The following is a 15498-nucleotide window of genomic DNA, read 5'->3' on the forward strand; positions in this document are numbered from 1 at the left end:
GCAGTGCTCCTCGGTGAGCAAACGTTCGCTCAGGTGTTTGAACTGGTCAGCAAATGTCCCGGAGTGTTTGCATAACTGAATGAAACGCAACTCTTCATTAGAGCACACGGAAAATAACCATCCTGGCAAAACTGTCTTCGGGGAAAAAAAAAAAACCCTTAAATTCCACCTCTAATAAGGAGCTCCTTTGCACGTCTTTAAAACACTGATTTCCTTCTGCTCTCTGCTACGTGCCAGGCTGCAGAAATGAAGGAACAGAAACTGGTGAGCTGCCAGATCCATACATATTCATCTGTTTATTTTGAGAAAACAGAGTGGCTTTCGATGCTTAATCAGATGGTTGGAATCAAGGAAGCAAACAATCAAACTAAACACGCAAACCCTCCTGCTAAATGGAGTGGAAGACCCTTAAAACTCCGATTCCCAAAAGCCATTCCCATACGTCCCCGTCCCCGAATGGGGGTAAATTCTTTTAAGGCACTTTACTACTACACCTTATTCATCTAGAGGCGTCATATAATCACATTATACAAACTTTGTAAGGATTGTCCCAGTGTATACCATCCCTACTCTATGGAGCGAAATTCCATTTGTTACAGTTAAGGTTAACCCTCGATGGCTCTCCCTGCCATTCTCTTGTGCCGCCGGTCTCAGCAAGCACGGCCTCCACTGATCGGAAGCAGGCAGTGTGGAAATCAAAGCTGAGAAAAGACTTATTATGGGATGGCTCATCTGTGCAAACCCGCCAGGCACCTGGAAGTAGTCTTCCGTTTAATCTGACTGTGTGCCACCTCTCATTACGCCAGTTCGTTGCCCGTGACGTCACTGCTGTTCACGCCTGATCTGGACCACGCCTGGTTAAGCTGGGCAGAGGGACGGCCCTTAGCAAACAGTTCTTACCACAGCAGTAACATTTATTGTGTAATACTGAGGGGAGTGGAACATGAGGGCCCTCTGACATGGGTGAGGTGTGGGCAGGGGTTGGACAGAGAGAGAGAAATGGCAGAGATAGAGAGAAAGATAGAGATAGATAGAGAGAGAGAAAGGGGGGGGTGGGGGGCAGCAGTGAGACAGGCGCCCGGGCCCCTGAAAGCTGCGTTCGGGAAGCTGGCATCAGAGGGGGGAGTGCTTTCCATGACTCCATTTCAACTGAGACATAATTAGCCCTCCGAGACAGAACAAGGATCCATTGATGAGGTACAAGGCACTCTGTCTATGAGCAAGTGGAGGGTGTGTGTGTGTGCGTGTGTATGTGTGTGCGTGCACATGGCTCCTACACAGCTCCCTAATGAGAAGCCTCTCTCTCTCTCCCCCTCTCTCTCTGTCTCCCCTTCCTCTCTCGTCAGCACAGTGCAAGCTGCTGGGATAGCTCCGGCTCCGTCTCAGTCTCGGATGGCCTCAGACGCGGCCTCAGATAAAATCAACAGCAGGGACTTCCAGAGAGGAAGGAGCCGGCGAGCATGAAAGTCAATTAGCGGCTCCCTCTCCTGTTATTGGATTCCTAAGCGTTTATGTTTATCGAATGAGAGGGTAACACATTTAAAAATGGCTGAAATCTAATTTGAACAGGAATCGCTAAACTTGTACGACTGGGTGCCGCTGTGTAAATACGGGCCTCTGTTACGCGCCCTTCCAGACAGGGCCTCTCGAGGAGGGGCCCCAATTCAATTTTCCCCATGTTCGCCGATCTTTCACAGGAGTGATTGTAGGTACAAATTCGATTTTCGCCCCAAAATGGCAGCCAACTTCCATCTCTTAACAGCATCACGTTCCCCACGCCGAGCGGCCGAAATTATCAGCACACCCCTCCTGATTAAGAGCTGGGAAAGAAGGAGCACCTCGATTTGTATCTGGGAATGGTATCCACCCTATCTTGTCACACAATACCTTTCAGCACTTTTTTAAAAGAACTCTTATTAAGTCTTATTAAATCCTCTTATTAATAAACTCCATCCACTCTATTTATATTTTCACATCCTTGTTCCTTCAGCTCCCGACAGGCCAAGGCAGACCACCGCCGAAGACTGCCCCAGCCTTCGCTTGTACCGCAAGCTGCTTTCAACAGGGAATACTGGCTGCGCGTGTGCTGCATGTGACAGAATGAACACAGAAGGTGGAAGGACAGTCCTACAGAGCGCTACACAGGTGGATTAGGTACAGAGGAACACTAACACAGGCGCTCTGTGGAAGAGGGGAAGCGTCATCACGAAGCGGAAAAACGGAGAACTCACTGTGGAGGAGTGTGAAAGAGGGCTAAGATCACCTGGATAAACGGCTTCCGCGCCATCGATCGAAACATCGTGCCTGCCCGACGACATCGCCGCAGAGGCCGAGCGGGGCTCAGGGGTCGCCGTGGAGAGCGAGGCGCTGAGCTGCAGCCGTCTGTGACACACGCCCACACACACACACACACAGCTCTCTCTCTCTCTCTCTCTCTCTCTCTCTCTCTCTGTCTCTGTCTTCGCCTGGTGGATCTGGGCTGTCAGCGTGCTCCTACGGCCCTGATCCTGCAGCCCACGTGGTCTGTTCCTTTCACTGCACACCGGGCTACAATAAACTATGCAACTGCTCCTCCAGCAGCGGCTAATGTGACTAGCGGGGACGCACACCAGGAGGTCACACTGAAACACCTCTGCACCATCCACCATCACCCCCCCCCCCACACGCCCCCTACCCGCCCCAACCAAAAAACCCACACGTTGCCAATTTTGTATGGGTGCATGTGTGGAGTCAATATGTATGGAGTCCATTTTCCCTGGACACAAAAAACATTTCAAATCAATTACATGCTCCCATAATTTGCCTGCAAAGAAAGGTGTTGCAGGCCCTGAACACACCAGAGCACGGCAGCTTGTAGGCTTATCAGTCAATCTGGCTAACTGCTAAAGCTGAGCCCTGTGTTTTGAAACTGCCGCTACAGACAACGCCGTGATCGGAGGCCGACGCTGAAAAGAAGAGGATGGAACAATGCTATCCCGCGATCTGTACTAAGCCGGGAAAATTCCACCCAAGAACTGAGCATTATACCTGTGAAAGGCTGTTTAGCAAACAGTCCAGCTCAGTACACAATGTTCCTCACCGCCACAATACAGATTAATGCTCTATAGGGGACTTCCCAGACATTCCTTTTACCTACTTTTCTGCCTCTCTGTTTTCGGGTCATAAGGAAATCTAAATGGAGAAAGCTGCTTGGATTTCACGCTGCTGCAGAAGGCTCTCAAAGTCTGAAAGCTGCTGTTGCAATCACTGGTGACGGATCGCAGGAGAGTCCACTGAGAGGAGCTGTAGAAGGATACGGCCGCCAGCCGAAGTCTCACCACACAAAGGATGAACAACATGGCAGCTCTGGTGCTGCGCACACAACGCGGCAGTTTCTCAAACGGCGCTCCGAGTGGCTGCGGCAGCCGCCTCGCCCGTCTGCCCCGGGCCGCGGGGGGAACCTGTTCAAGAGCGGGCACGGCGACAGGCCGGGTCCTCTCCGCCGAGGGACCGCAGGGGACGGCTCATGCTGACAGGCGGGCACTCCCGACACCGAGCCCCACCGGGCGGCCGAGACACGGCGCGTCGGTAATCAGGCAGACAGCTGTCCTGCGCAGTACAGCAGCAGAGGAAGGCTAATGAGAGAGGACCCGGAAAGCTGCAGCCAGTACCCTTCACCCAGACACACCGCTCTGTGTCACAGCCGGGACATTACTCTGGGAATATAATGTCTCGGGACTGTCCGCGGAGGCAGACAGGAGAACCGGATACGCGCTTCACCAGTCGACATCCCCTCCCTGCGAGTTTAGGCCTGACGGCAGAATCTATCCGGTAGCGTAACGAGAGAAGCTGTTTGCTGGCGCAATAGGAAGCGGAGAGGTCTGGCTGGGATGGGCGCTGTTTTCGTGTTTGGTTAGGTGTGTCGTTTCCGTGCCGTTGTGGGGCGGAGGAGGGGGGGGTGGGTTAAGCTTCTCTGAAGGAGACGCGAGGTGGCAGCTGGCCCCCTCAGAGATCCCCCCTCTGCCTCCCTCCTTTAATCTGGCAGCTGTGCCAGACAGGAGACGCACAGCGCACCGAGCCATCCTCGGTATGCTAAGCATGCCAGAACACACACGAAGGAGCAGGCCGTCTGGGGGAGGCGAGAGCGCGGGCGGACGAGGGCGGAGGGAAAAAGGCTCTGCCTCTCTGCCCTCTCCGAGCCCCGCTTCGTCGTGACCGAAAAAGCAGCGAGAACAGGAGCAAGAGGTTTCGCATCTTCGCGAAACTGTAACAGGAGGGGCCTCGCGCGTGTCCTCCTGTCTCGGCTGATCTGGCTCTCCGCAGCTGCCGTGAGTGACAGCAGGGCTGAGTCTCAGCACATCAGCCTGTCAAAACAATCACCTGAAGGGACCAAACATCCAGACAAAGGCACGGCGACCGTGCGCTCAAGAGAACAGCACAGATTCAGCTGCTGGGGCCAAGTGTGTGCGCACTGCACGGCCATGTTCACAACAGGAGCCTGATCAGGTAGTCTAAAGTCTGCTGAGAGCAATGAAGATGCCTCATTAAAAGAGAGACGATTATATACCAGAATACGATTGATCAGCGACCTCAAGCAGCGCAGGGGGGTACTGGCTGGGCCCCATGCGGGAGTGTTACTGGGACAGGTGCAGAATCGGGACCTCCCGCTCCGTCTCCTGCTCGCTGCGGGACAGAGGCAGGAGGGAGGCCTCCAGCATGGCCGTGAACTCGGCGGTGTGGCGGCCGCCGAGGGGGGAGCGGCGGCCGCAGCCCGGCGATGACATCGGGGCCTGCTCCCTTCAAAAGGCCTGCGCGAGGGCCTGGCAACAGCGGCCTTCGTTCGGTCGCGCCAGCTATAATTAAGCGGCTTCCAGGAGCTGGGTGGTAAGCACCAGAATAGCCCCGGGGCGCGGGCTCAGCAATAGGCGGCATTCCTGTGTGACAGCTCGACATGGAAATTACAGCCCGCGCCCCGACCACAGGGAGAGCAGAGAGCGCTCCCACACACGGCTCCGCGCGCGCATGCGCACACACACACGCGCACATACACACACAGACACACAGACATACAGACAGACACATACACACACAGACACACAGACAGACACACAGGCACTCATGTAAACACACAAAAGGACACGCACACACCCATGTAAACAAGCAAAAAGGCACACACACAAACACACAGGCATGCACACGCAAACACACACACAGACACACACAATCACATGCAAACTCGCACATGTGCACACGCACACACTCCTCTTACAGCCAGGACCTCCTCACCCTCACCTCGTATCCCTCCTCCGGACTCATGACCATGCTGCACCTGCACTTACACCAGGTGCGCACGCACCTCACATTATACCACCATGGTGCACGGTATGAAACTTTCATGCATGACTCAAACCAACCTCAAGGAGGAAGAGAGAGTCAAACAGGTCTTTTTCTTCAGGAGACGTTTTTGAGAAAAAAAAAATTCAGGGGATCGAAAGTGTTTGTTTTCTGGGATTTCTGGCCCATCGATGATGTGAATTTTTCTGGGCTGATGACACCTGGCACTGATTTCTGCAGAGTAGGGAAAAGCTAAGCTCTCAGCCATTAGGAGCTGCTCTTCCCAGAACCGGGATCAGGACGAATCGACCGAGACAGTCAGGAGCGGTAATGCGAGACGCCGGCTACACAGCTACCTCAGCAATTAAGGGATATCCGATTTTCCACATATTCAGGTGCAATTACACCAGACGAACCACAGCTCCCTTTCACCCGCCCCCCACCTCCAGGGAGAGCGCAGCCAGCTCGTGCCACGTCATGCCTGTCACTGAGCTGAGAAGACAGGCTTAGAGCAGGGACTTACTTTGCTGTGGACTCTCCGTCATACTTGGTCTTCAGATCAAAAAGCTCTGCCTGAGTTGCTTCAAGTGCTGGGAAACAAACAGAGTCAACAGAAGTGGCATCAAAGAGTGAGCTGGACAAAATTGGAAACACTGGTTTGGGGGGTGAGGGGGGGGGGGTTCTGAAAGGGGGGGGGGATACTGATAACAGGCAAGGGGTTGCACTACGCTATCTGGGCCAAATCCCTCTCCTGCACCCCGCCAAACATGATTTACAGAGCTGGCTGAAAGAGCAGTGACACCTGACAGGGTGAGGGTACAGAGGCGGGCAGGAGGAGCAGACCGAGGTGTGGTACGTGTGCTGGATGTGACAGCCGCGGGGTAGCCGCTCCCCGGCCACGAGCACGCGAGGAAGACGCTCCATCTGACGCTGCATCTGACGGTGTGCGATGTGACGCTTTAGAGGACACTGTGGGGAGAGGAGCGGCTGCTGGTGGGGGACCGCTAACAAGCGGGGTCTTGTCTGTTAAGTGCAGCGGGAACGACATGCCCCGGCCTGCCCCCGCTGGACGTGGCAGGGGGGGGGGGGGGGGGGGGTCTGTCCACAGCGACGCAGTGTCAGTCTCTGCTTCCTGGCGCGGCGGCGGGCTCGTACCTGTCTGTAGGGATTGGACCTTGCGGTCGGCCTCCTCGAGCTTGGAGGCCAGCGACTCCTGCGTCTCCTGCAGCTTCCTGTGAGGGGAGGGGAGGGGAGAGGAGGGGGAGTCAGAGCCTCACAGTGGAGTGCGTTTCGCCTCCCGACGGCCCAGCCTCTGTTTGTTATTTGGTAGGAATGTTTACGCACGCAGGCGCTCGCGCACCTTCCACTCCTCCAGAAAAGAAGGATTTTATTTTTAGCCAATAAAGCCGCGCCTTTTAAGGCTGCAGCGGTGCGGGATATTAATAACTCAACGCAACGGGCCCTTTGATGGGCCTTTTATCGTCAGCCCAACAGCACAAGCGCGCTCGAGAGGTGCCACGACGTTCCTCCACCACTAAATACAGCCGCTGCATTACAGAGAAAAAGCGTCAGAGCGTACGTCTTTACACTACTGCTGTGGGCAGGCAGCCACGCTGGCTCAATTAGAAAATCAAACCCAGGGATAGTGCTTTTGTTGGTTTGTTTTGGCAATACCATGTATTGATGTGTTTGACTGGCATGAGTACTTCCCTTTAGTCCATTCTGACATATTTACTAAGAGTGTTCCTAATTCCCTGCCTCAATCAGGCACACATTATTCGACGTATCTGTTTACGTCTGACTGAAGCATTTATTGACTGACACACTGATTAACGGTTTGACTGTCAGCTTGAAAGTACTGATGATTTTTGTTGTCCTTGATACCCCTGAAGTACTTCTCCAAAGCCTCCCTCCCCAACAGCAGACATTTCAATCCAAAGTGGTAGATCACTTTACGGTCAGTATCCCCAACATTCATTATTTGACTTTGATCATTAGAGTAGGAAAATTCTCTTTGCAATGTGGAAGTCGGTGTAAGTCCGTGTGAGGAAAAAAAAAATAAAAACGGAAAATAAAAATTCAACACATTTGGCTTCCTGTAAGAGTATCCTTGCCTGTGAATCCCTGGGTCTCCTTAGCGAAGCGTGCTAAGTGGTGTTTTGAAACAGCGGCGACATGCGTAAGGCATTCCTCCGCCAGCCCGGCACACTCAGTGTGTTTATATAAAGGCTGGCTGGCCCTGGCTGCTTGGCTTGGCTGGAGCCTCCGCAGACAGAGCCTCGGCCCAGCCCGGGTTCCTTAATAAGGGCGCTGGGCTCGCTGGTGCCCCCGCCTGACCTCAGCGACACCGCGGGGATGAACTGCCGGGCGCTGTGGAGGGCTGAGCCAAGGCCACCCGGGCACCGTGCGTCTGCTGCCGCTCCCGCTGCAGGGGAAAGGAGAACTGGCGGCTGTCCCACTGATAATCCCCCTTTCCTAAATGGCGAGGTCTGCCCACAAACGATGGCACTTTCGAGCAGGAAATGCAGGTAAAGACCCCGCGCTGAAGTATTACGGCCACATGTGAACAAACCCCTCCGAATGGGAGGAGTAAAGGGGTGTAGAGCGTTAGGCTTTTTCTGGAGGGAGAGGGCCAAATTTCTCAACGCATTAGCGGGGTACACGTGCTTCAGGGACACAACTTCTGATAACTGCCCAGCCCTGCGTGACTCCTGCTCACGCCAGCCTTAGCTTCCACAGAGCTGGCATTCAGCGGCACAGCTGCGGGAGAGGCCCGCTCCGACGGCGGTCACGTGCGGCGCTGCCGGCCCGTCTCCCGCCTTCTGTCCCTTTGTTTAATAAGAAAATGGCTCAGGTGGGCGTCTCGGGTTTCGTTCCCGTCGCTAAAAACGCTGCTTGATTGGTGTAATAAAAGGAAACCTTATTCCGGTGCTGAAAGGCTGCGGAGCGCCGTGCTCTCGCTTGGCCCGCCGGCGCCCGGTGATGCGGATCCCACAGCGAGGCGTGCCAGGCTCTCTGCCGACACACCGGTGTGCCTGTGCACCGCCGCAACGCGCATCAGCGCGGACAAACCAGGCACTAACCGTGATCAGAGACACTGACAAAAACACAGGGGTTACGGGCGGTCAGGCACGGCTCCAGACACAGTGTAGGCGTCGTTATATTTAGAAATATCAGGGTTGTGAGGCGTCTTCCAATACACATCTGCGGCATCCCATTTGGTATCCTATCCGATCCAGTTTGTGCGTCGGCCTGCTGTCGTTCCCCCTCGCCTGCAGGGGGCGCCCTCACTCACCTCTCCTTCTCTGCATAGTCATTGTGAAGCAGCTGCTCCTTCTCCTGGGCCAGGTTCTCCGCCTGGTTCTTCAGGGACTCCTCATACTCCCGAATCTTCTCCTTAAGTGCTTTGATTGTGACCTCTGCCCGAGGGGTGGGAGACAGAGAGAGAGAGAGAGAGAGAGAGAGAGAGAGAGAGAGAAGGGAAGAGAAGCAGCAGCAGAAATTAGGTTTAGATCAATCGTTCCCAAGTGTAGCCCTATCCAGACCTACTAATGTTCCACGCAGCCCTGCCAGCACAAGCTATTACAGAATCGACGGTACAGCAGGGCCTAATTAACTTGTGCGCGGTGCACATTTTCCTGCTGCTCTGAATGGTAACTGCGGAGGGGTTCCATCACAACGGGGACGCCCTCGCCGGAAACCTTCAAATTTACGCACCAGTCTGAGCTCTTACAAAACCCGCCGAAATAAAGTAAACCCAAATATGAACAGATAAAGCACTGACTCAATAACACTCCTATGCAGCTGACACAAAGCGCCCCCACGAGTCACCCTAAGCTCTCCCAGCGGAGCCAGTATCAGCCTTCAATGGCGTGGGGTGAATGGGTCTTGAGCCCGCCCCAAACACACCCCCGCAGAGAGCCACTGGGCTACCAAGCTCTGTCACAGAACTGAACTACGGACAGAGAGCACCGTTTACTCATCTGGGCTACTGTCCACCGCCTTCTGCACGACACGCACTCAACTACTGCACCTTGAGAGCACATCACATGCATAATAGTTTGCATCGGCAAGCTGGAGAATGGTAATGACTGTCTCACGGTGCAGTTAAAGACACCATATGGGAAACTGAATGTGTATTTTACGCTCTATGGACACATGTACACTTAAAAATAATTCATATTACTACATATGTAATCTATACTTAATTATACGAACTTATGATGAGGACTCTAAACATACCACCTAGCAAAAATACATTTACATTGCTTAAAAAGTATAATTTAAAACAATGAAAGTCTTCATGAGTTTAGTTATGTTAGCCACCTGGCTTGTTCCAATCCATTCCCATGTATCTATGTCAGCCACATGGCTTTCTTTTAACTTTAACACCAACTGTCAAGGCTTTGCTTTGAGAGTGGCTTCAGTAATGCTCCTCATGTTGGGTCCTGTTGAACAGGGCTCACAGAGGCTAGCGAGACAGTGAAAGGCATGTGTGTGCATCTGCATGTGCACATATGCATGTGTGCGTGTGTGTTTGATTGGCAGAGAGAGGGGAAAGCGAATGTGTGAGTGTGTATGTAAGAGACAGGCAGAGAGAGCGAGCAGCAGATCTGTGCGTGCGTGTGTGTGTGTGTGTGTGTGTGTGTGTGTGTGTGTGTGTGTGCGCGCTCCTGACTGAGAGCTCTCGGTTTCCCCTCGCTGCTTTTTTTCTTCCCTTTTTTCCCTCCTCTGCTGTGATTTAAACTCCAGCATTTCAACCCTGACACATAATCAATGGCCACGATTCCCTTCTGAGACCTTTTACCCCTTAACTATTAAATTGAACTTTAAACATTTAGGTTGCTGGGGATCAATGGCCACAGCTGGGAAGAATGCGAGGGGGTTCTGGGGCGTAAGAAAGTGTGTGTGTGTCTGTGTGTGTGTGTGTGTGTGTTGGGGTGGGATATCTCCTGTATAGCTAGCAGGAGGGGCATGGGGGAAAAGAAAGCAAATAAAAATCAATGCCAAAATAAAATATTGCCGCTATTGAGCAGCTTCAATTAGCTCTTGGTGGTGGTGGTGGTGGGGGGATCCCAGCCCAATACAGTGGAGGGGGAGGGAAGGCAGCCGAGGCTTGGACAATACACTCCTTGGGCTGAATTTCCACTTCAACAGGCGACTGAAGGCTTTAAACAAGCCCGCTCTCTGCTTTCACATAGGTTCTAGCATGATTTTTTACAAAAGTAGTCTGATCTAAGACCATGTCCTCAGGCGACCTCCCTGTTAATCTGTCCTGCTGCGAGCTCTTCATCTGCGCAGCTGATGTTTAAAACCATCGCCACCCAACATGAGTTAAGTCACCTTATGTTACACCTGCAGCATCAGAATTAAGAGCAGTTCAGCAGAAGTTATGCAGAAATAAAAAGGCCAAGAAAGAGGCAGAAACTGGTGTCCTTAATATGTAAATGCACGTATGAGAAGCTATAAGTAAGAAGTAAGAAGAATAAAAAGTTTCACAAATTTTAAGCATGGAGCACTTGTTTGTACCTCACTAGAGGACACAGATTCTCAGAAATGGATAGCACCCACTGGTGCCGAGGTCACAGCCACAAACCACAAACTGTACGCACAGCAGATTTGTGCAGATTATGACATAACCATGATTTTCGGGTATATTACTCAGAAAGAGAAACATTTTCATGGCATCTATCTCCGCGAATAACCGTGGAAAGCTTGTGCAATGGCAGGCTCCTGGCTGAAAGGCGGTGTGGCCTGACAGAGGAGCAAGTCGGGCCAGCGGGCAGCCGGCGCCTCCTCACCGTGGTTCTTGACCTCGGCGAACTCCTTGTTGTACTCCTCCAGCGTCTCCCGGAGCTTCTGGTTCTCCGTCTCGATGTCGTGCATCCTCTGCACCTTCACCTGCAGCTGCTGTGCCACCTCCAGGGCTGGTGCTGGGTCTGGGACACAGCGGAGCGAAGCGGTCAGACAGGGAGAACCACACATGCACACACACAGTATTCAGACAGGGAGAGCCACACACACACACACACACACACACACACACACACACACACACACACACACACACACACACGAACACACACACGAACACACACACGAACACACACACACACACACACACACACACACACACACACGAACAAACACACGAACACACACACACGAACACACACAGACACACACACACACACACACACACACACACACACACACACACACACAGACACGCACACACACACACACACACAGTATTCAGACAGGGAGAGCCACACACATACATATACATACACACACACACACACAGAACAGAGCATTCATTCAGACAAGGGCAACTACACACACACACACACGCACACACACACACACACACACACACACACACACACACACACACACACACACACACACGCACGCACACACACACGCACAGTATTCAGACAGGGAGAGCCACACACACACACACGCGCACGCGCGCACGCACGCACACACACACACACACACACACACACACACACACACACACACACACACACAAACACATGAACTGAGGGTTATTTCGATTTGGGTACCCAACTGCGCATGGCTATACACTCATGCTAGGCTAAGCAGGCAGCACTGGAGAGCTCTGCAGTCTGAGAGTGAACTCAGAGCTCAGTTGCTTTTAGAGTGAAGGTCAGCAGGCTGCCCATCCTCATCCACTTCCTCTTTCCAGCACGCTGCAGCAAAGCTCCGGGGCCGCCCCAGGCCAGAGGAGGAGGGCAGGCTGCCTAAGAAAGCTCCCCACATCGGTGTTTACCGCTGCCTTACAGGGCCGGCTAATTGCCCACCAAGTCTGACACTAATCGGAGCAAGTCAGGGCCGCGGCTGCTCAAACAAAGCCCTCCGCACTGCCAAGCCCCAAACATATCGCAAGAATCACAGAGAGAGGCTGTCGAACCAACACGTTTCCCGCCTTCAAAATAAGGCGAGAGGGGTAGAGGGGGGTCCTGGAAGAAATTAGCGAGCTTGTCTCTGCAGAGATAATTCACACGTGACTGACACTCGGCTCAAAATTCTGCTGCAGGCTCCGTTTCTGGACGTGCGCCCGGCCTCTCCGGCAGCGCCACGAGCTCCAGCGTGGTCATCGCCGGGGGGGTGGGCTGACACTGTAACGGCGCGACGGACCACACACCGCGGGTGCCGGACAGAGCCCGCGCCTGCAGGCCCGCGGCCCAGCCTTCCCTCAGAGGAGCACAGAGGAACCGAGGAGCTCAGAGGGGCACAGAGGGGCACAGAGGGGTACAGAGGGGTACAGAGGAGCACAGAGGAGCACAGAGGAGCACAGAGGAGAACAGAGGGGTACAGAGGAACCGAGGAGCTCAGAGGGGCACAGAGGGGCACAGAGGGGTACAGAGGGGCACAGAGGGGTACAGAGGGGCACAGAGGGGCACAGAGGGGAACAGAGGGGTACAGAGGAGCACAGAGGGGAACAGAGGGGTACAGAGGAGCACAGAGGGGTACAGAGGAGCACAGAGGGGAACAGAGGGGAACAGAGAGGCACAGAGGGGCACAGAGGGGCACAGAGTGGAACAGAGGGGCACAGAGGGGCACAGAGTGGTACAGAGGAGCACAGAGGGGTACAGAGGAGCACAGAGGGGTACAGAGGAGCACAGAGGGGTACAGAGTGGTACAGAGGAGCACAGAGGGGTACAGAGGAGCACAGAGGGGAACAGAGGGGCACAGAGGGGAACAGAGGGGTACAGATGAGCACAGAGGGGAACAGAGAGGCACAGAGGGGCACAGAGGGGAACAGAGGGGTACAGAGGAGCACAGAGGGGTACAGAGGAGCACAGAGGGGAACAGAGGGGAACAGAGAGGCACAGAGAGGCACAGAGAGGCACAGGAGGAGCAGAGAGACCCAGGACATTATCTGTGCCCAGCGAAAACGGGTCTGATGTATTGCTCCTCACCGAAAATTGTCCTTCACCCTGCCCAGGAGCCCGCTGCTGCTCACACTATATGCGGGAGTGTGGAAATCCACAATCACGGCCAGGTGTCAAAAATGCTTAAAACCCCCTCCATGACAAAAAGGGCGGGGGGGGGGGGGGGGGGGGGGGGGGGGGGGGGGGCTGTGTGCACCCCTGAGTCTCTCTGCCAAACCCTCCAGCATGGCCAGACACCGTACCCGCTCTCTGACTAATCGCCCGTGTGCTCAGTGCCACGGCAGCACAGCTATGTATAGCAGCTCCTATTTGCATCCTGTGATTGTGCTGAGGCAGCAGGGCATCAGGAGCTTCAGGTCACATGACCGCGCCGGGTGGAAGCAGACCGAGTTCTGAGGACATTTGCCTCGAGTTCAGCCAATCGGGAGTCACGAGCAGACCTAGAACTCTCCTTCAACAACAACTTTAACCAGCAAACAACTGGGGCCATCCATCCCGCGAGCGGCATTCTACTCACAAAGGGAAAGACACTGGTAGCTTCCACCACAAATCGCAAAAACCCCTGCATGATCCGCTCCAGCAGGCGAGGGTAGAAATCAATAAAAGAGAAAACAGCTCAGAGGAGATGTGTTGCAGAGGGACAATGGCTTTATTTTAGGGCTGACATTCCAGCAACACAGTTCCTGAATCCCAAAGCAACCAGGCTCTTTTTGAGCTCCTTTACCAAGCTTCTCCCCCTGCTACAGCACACAGCGGGCTGCCTCGCTTGTGTGCAACTTGTGTGTTGGTCATGGACTGAAATCCGACTTTGAACCCTCTATTCTCTGGTGCGGTGGGAGAGCGATTTGGGTCACTTCCAAATCTTGCTGGGTTCACATGTTATACATCTCGGTTAGATTAGGGAGCTGCGACCTTACTGTCAAAGGTCTTGGCTTCCTGGAGATTCTGGATGCAGGGGAAAGTGCAGCCTTATTATCTCGCTTACCAGGTTTAAATTTCTGTGGGTCTCGCCTTAGAACTTGTCACTCTGGGAGTCTGACTGTGTCCTGTTCCCAACTGGGCGTCTGCAGTGATCTACAGCTGAAAGCCCAAAAAGCCTTGTGTTGGACTGGGATAGAGGGACCAGAGGCCCCACGGTGATCTGGGGGGAGAGGGACCAGAGGCCCAACGGTGGTCTGGGGGGAGAGGAACCAGAGGCCCCACGGTGGTCCCCTCACAGTCCCAGCCAGACAGCGGGGCCTTTTCATCAGCGGCCGTCATCAGCATACTAATTACCGTATGACTAATTATGCCCCAATTCCAGTTGATTTTCTTTAATGAGACAGCTGGGTTAATTATGTAATCATATGATTACATTAGCCCCCAGAGCCCCGGTGGGACGTGCGGGAGCAAGCGGGGAGGGGCAGGGAGTGACAGAGAGTGCACGGCAGCAGCAACGAGCAGGCTGGATCCACACGGGGGGGAGAGGAAGAGAGGGAGAGGGAAGGAGAGAGGGAGAGGGAGAGAGAGGGAGAAACGGTGAGGAAGAGAGGAAGAGAGAGGGAGAGAGAGGGAGAGAGGGAGAAACAGTGAGGAAGAGAGGAAGAGAGAGGGAGAGAGAGGGAGAGGGAGAGAGAGGAAGAGAGGAAGAGAGAGGGAGAGAGAAGGAGAGAGGGAGAGGGAGAGAGAGGAAGAGAGGGAGAGAGAGGGAGAGAGGGAGAGGGAGAGAGAGGAAGAGAGGGAGAGAGAGGGAGAGAGGGAGAGGGAAGGAGAGAGGGAGAGAGAGGAAGAGAGGGAGAGAGAGGGAGAGAGAGGGAGAGAGGGAGAAACGGTGAGGAAGAGAGGAAGAGAGAGGGAGAGAGGGAGAGGGAAGGAGAGAGGGAGAGGGAGAGAGAGGGAGAGAGAGGAAGAGAGGGAGAGAGAGGGAGAGAGAGGGAGAAACGGTGAGGAAGAGAGGAAGAGAGAGGGAGAGAGAGGGAGAGAGGGAGAAACTGGAGAAACGGTGAGGAAGAAAGGGAGAGAGGCAGGGAGGGAGTGAAGGGGGGAGAGGGAGACAGGGAGGGAGGGAAAGAGAGAGAGGAAAGAGACAGAGATAGAAAGAGGGGGAGAGATGGAAGGACACAGAGGGAGAGAGGGAGAGATAGAGAGGGAAGGAGAATGAAAGGCAGAGTTAAAAAGAGAGGGAGGGGTGAAGAGGGGCAGGGTGCCTCAGAAGCAGCAGAGAAAGGGGGCGCAGAGCAGACGAGTGCGAGTGGGAGATGAGGTGGAAGCGGGACACCCC

The 15498-nt window shown here is 54.1% G+C and overlaps 1 protein-coding gene across 1 annotated transcript in view; it reads right to left on the bottom strand.

Annotated features, from left to right (window-relative positions):
- The window catches only part of cux1a (cut-like homeobox 1a), a 152318-nt gene that overhangs the window by 51493 nt on the left and 85327 nt on the right, over window positions 1–15498 (bottom strand). Inside the window, exons 5-8 of the mRNA XM_036525813.1 lie at window positions 11115–11252; window positions 8609–8732; window positions 6469–6545; window positions 5837–5903 (exon numbers count right to left, since the gene is read on the bottom strand). Coding sequence (XP_036381706.1) covers window positions 5837–5903; window positions 6469–6545; window positions 8609–8732; window positions 11115–11252 — 406 coding nt within the window. The remainder of the gene's footprint in view (window positions 1–5836; window positions 5904–6468; window positions 6546–8608; window positions 8733–11114; window positions 11253–15498) is intronic.

Source organism: Megalops cyprinoides, chromosome 3 (genome assembly GCF_013368585.1).
Source record: "Megalops cyprinoides isolate fMegCyp1 chromosome 3, fMegCyp1.pri, whole genome shotgun sequence".
NCBI lineage: Eukaryota > Metazoa > Chordata > Actinopteri > Elopiformes > Megalopidae > Megalops > Megalops cyprinoides.